The 1,145-nt window shown below is 37.8% G+C and overlaps 1 protein-coding gene across 1 annotated transcript; it reads right to left on the bottom strand.

Annotated features, from left to right (window-relative positions):
- Positions 1-272: 272 nt before the first annotated feature.
- Positions 273-725, bottom strand: LOC149195704 (uncharacterized). The gene is made up of 2 exons (XM_089407996.1): positions 560-725; positions 273-394 (listed from the first exon to the last, which is right to left on the bottom strand). Exons 1-2 carry the CDS (start codon positions 723-725, stop codon positions 273-275), a joined length of 288 nt encoding a protein of 95 aa, XP_089264122.1.
- Positions 726-1,145: the final 420 nt, after the last annotated feature.

The raw sequence follows: 1,145 nt of genomic DNA, 5'->3' as shown, positions 1-1,145 counted from the left end.
TTAGCTTTTCATAGAATTAACAAACACTCATATCCTTTATACAATGTAATTGAATTGGCACCTGAAAATAAAAAAACCTCAGGAAAAGATTTGCACAATCTTTCATTTGCAGAAGAGGCCAGCAAATTTTCAATTTTTCAGAATTTGGCCATAATTTTAAGGTTGAACAGCGTAACCTTAAACCCTAACCCCAGAAATAAATATCCCACTAAACCCCAAGTAATACATATAAGATCAGACTGCAAGCCAAAGAACTCAGTTTTTGAAATTTTTCACACTGCTGGAATGTTTGAGAAAGAGAAGCCCTTGTAGCCCTTGTACGCGTACCATGCAATTCTCGAATAATAGAACCCTGGGACAAACAGGACTGTTCCCAACAATGCAAACAACATACCTGAACAACAATAAATAGAAATCCCACAAAAATAAAATCAGATATAACCCTCAATCTTCAGCAGTAAGGCAACACCGATATAAGAGGCCAAAAAATCCAAAAACAGATTTGAGAAATAGAAGAAAAATGAAATGCTTTATTTCCGGATAAAAATCATAGACAAACCATGGGTTCTGTCACCGCCGATTTGCTGAGAGAACATGAAGAGGCCAATGGCAATGACGATGGTGCCGAGGATTAACAGTGCAACTGCCAATGATATTTCCTTTCTGGGGGGCTTGTTGGGTACAATAAACTTACCACTGAAATCATTGTCGTTTACATAAGCCATGGACATGGATGGAAAAAATAAAACCTCTTCTATTCGGCCTTATTATGGCAAAAACGCTTCTCCAAATTGCTCTTCGTCAGATCTATTCATCCCAGAGATATTCAATATCTATATATAGCCACTATGATTGAACTTAGCTCCAAAAGCCGCTTTCTCTGCAAACATCTGCCTGTGACAAGGAGAGTAACGTGCATTAAAGCTTCTCCCAAACGCCTTGTTAGAGGCCTTACCTTGGAAGTTGATCTTTCATGCTTCAAACCTCATTAACTTAAAGCTACCGATGAAAATATCAGCATAATTTTGGCTGGGTAATAATGTTGTTTAATTACGCCATAAGGCGTTTCCCTTTGAAATGAACTCCCATCATATGTTGCAGGTCAAATTGACAGATCATTGAGTTGGAAGGTTTGTAATAGTCCT

Source organism: Pinus tabuliformis, chromosome 2_2 (assembly GCF_031772625.1).
Source record: "Pinus tabuliformis cultivar Carrire ecotype Pingquan chromosome 2_2, CPIR1, whole genome shotgun sequence".
Taxonomy (NCBI): domain Eukaryota; kingdom Viridiplantae; phylum Streptophyta; class Pinopsida; order Pinales; family Pinaceae; genus Pinus; species Pinus tabuliformis.
The sequence above is the reverse complement of the archived record's forward strand: the minus strand, read 5'-3'. Positions and strand labels throughout refer to the sequence as shown.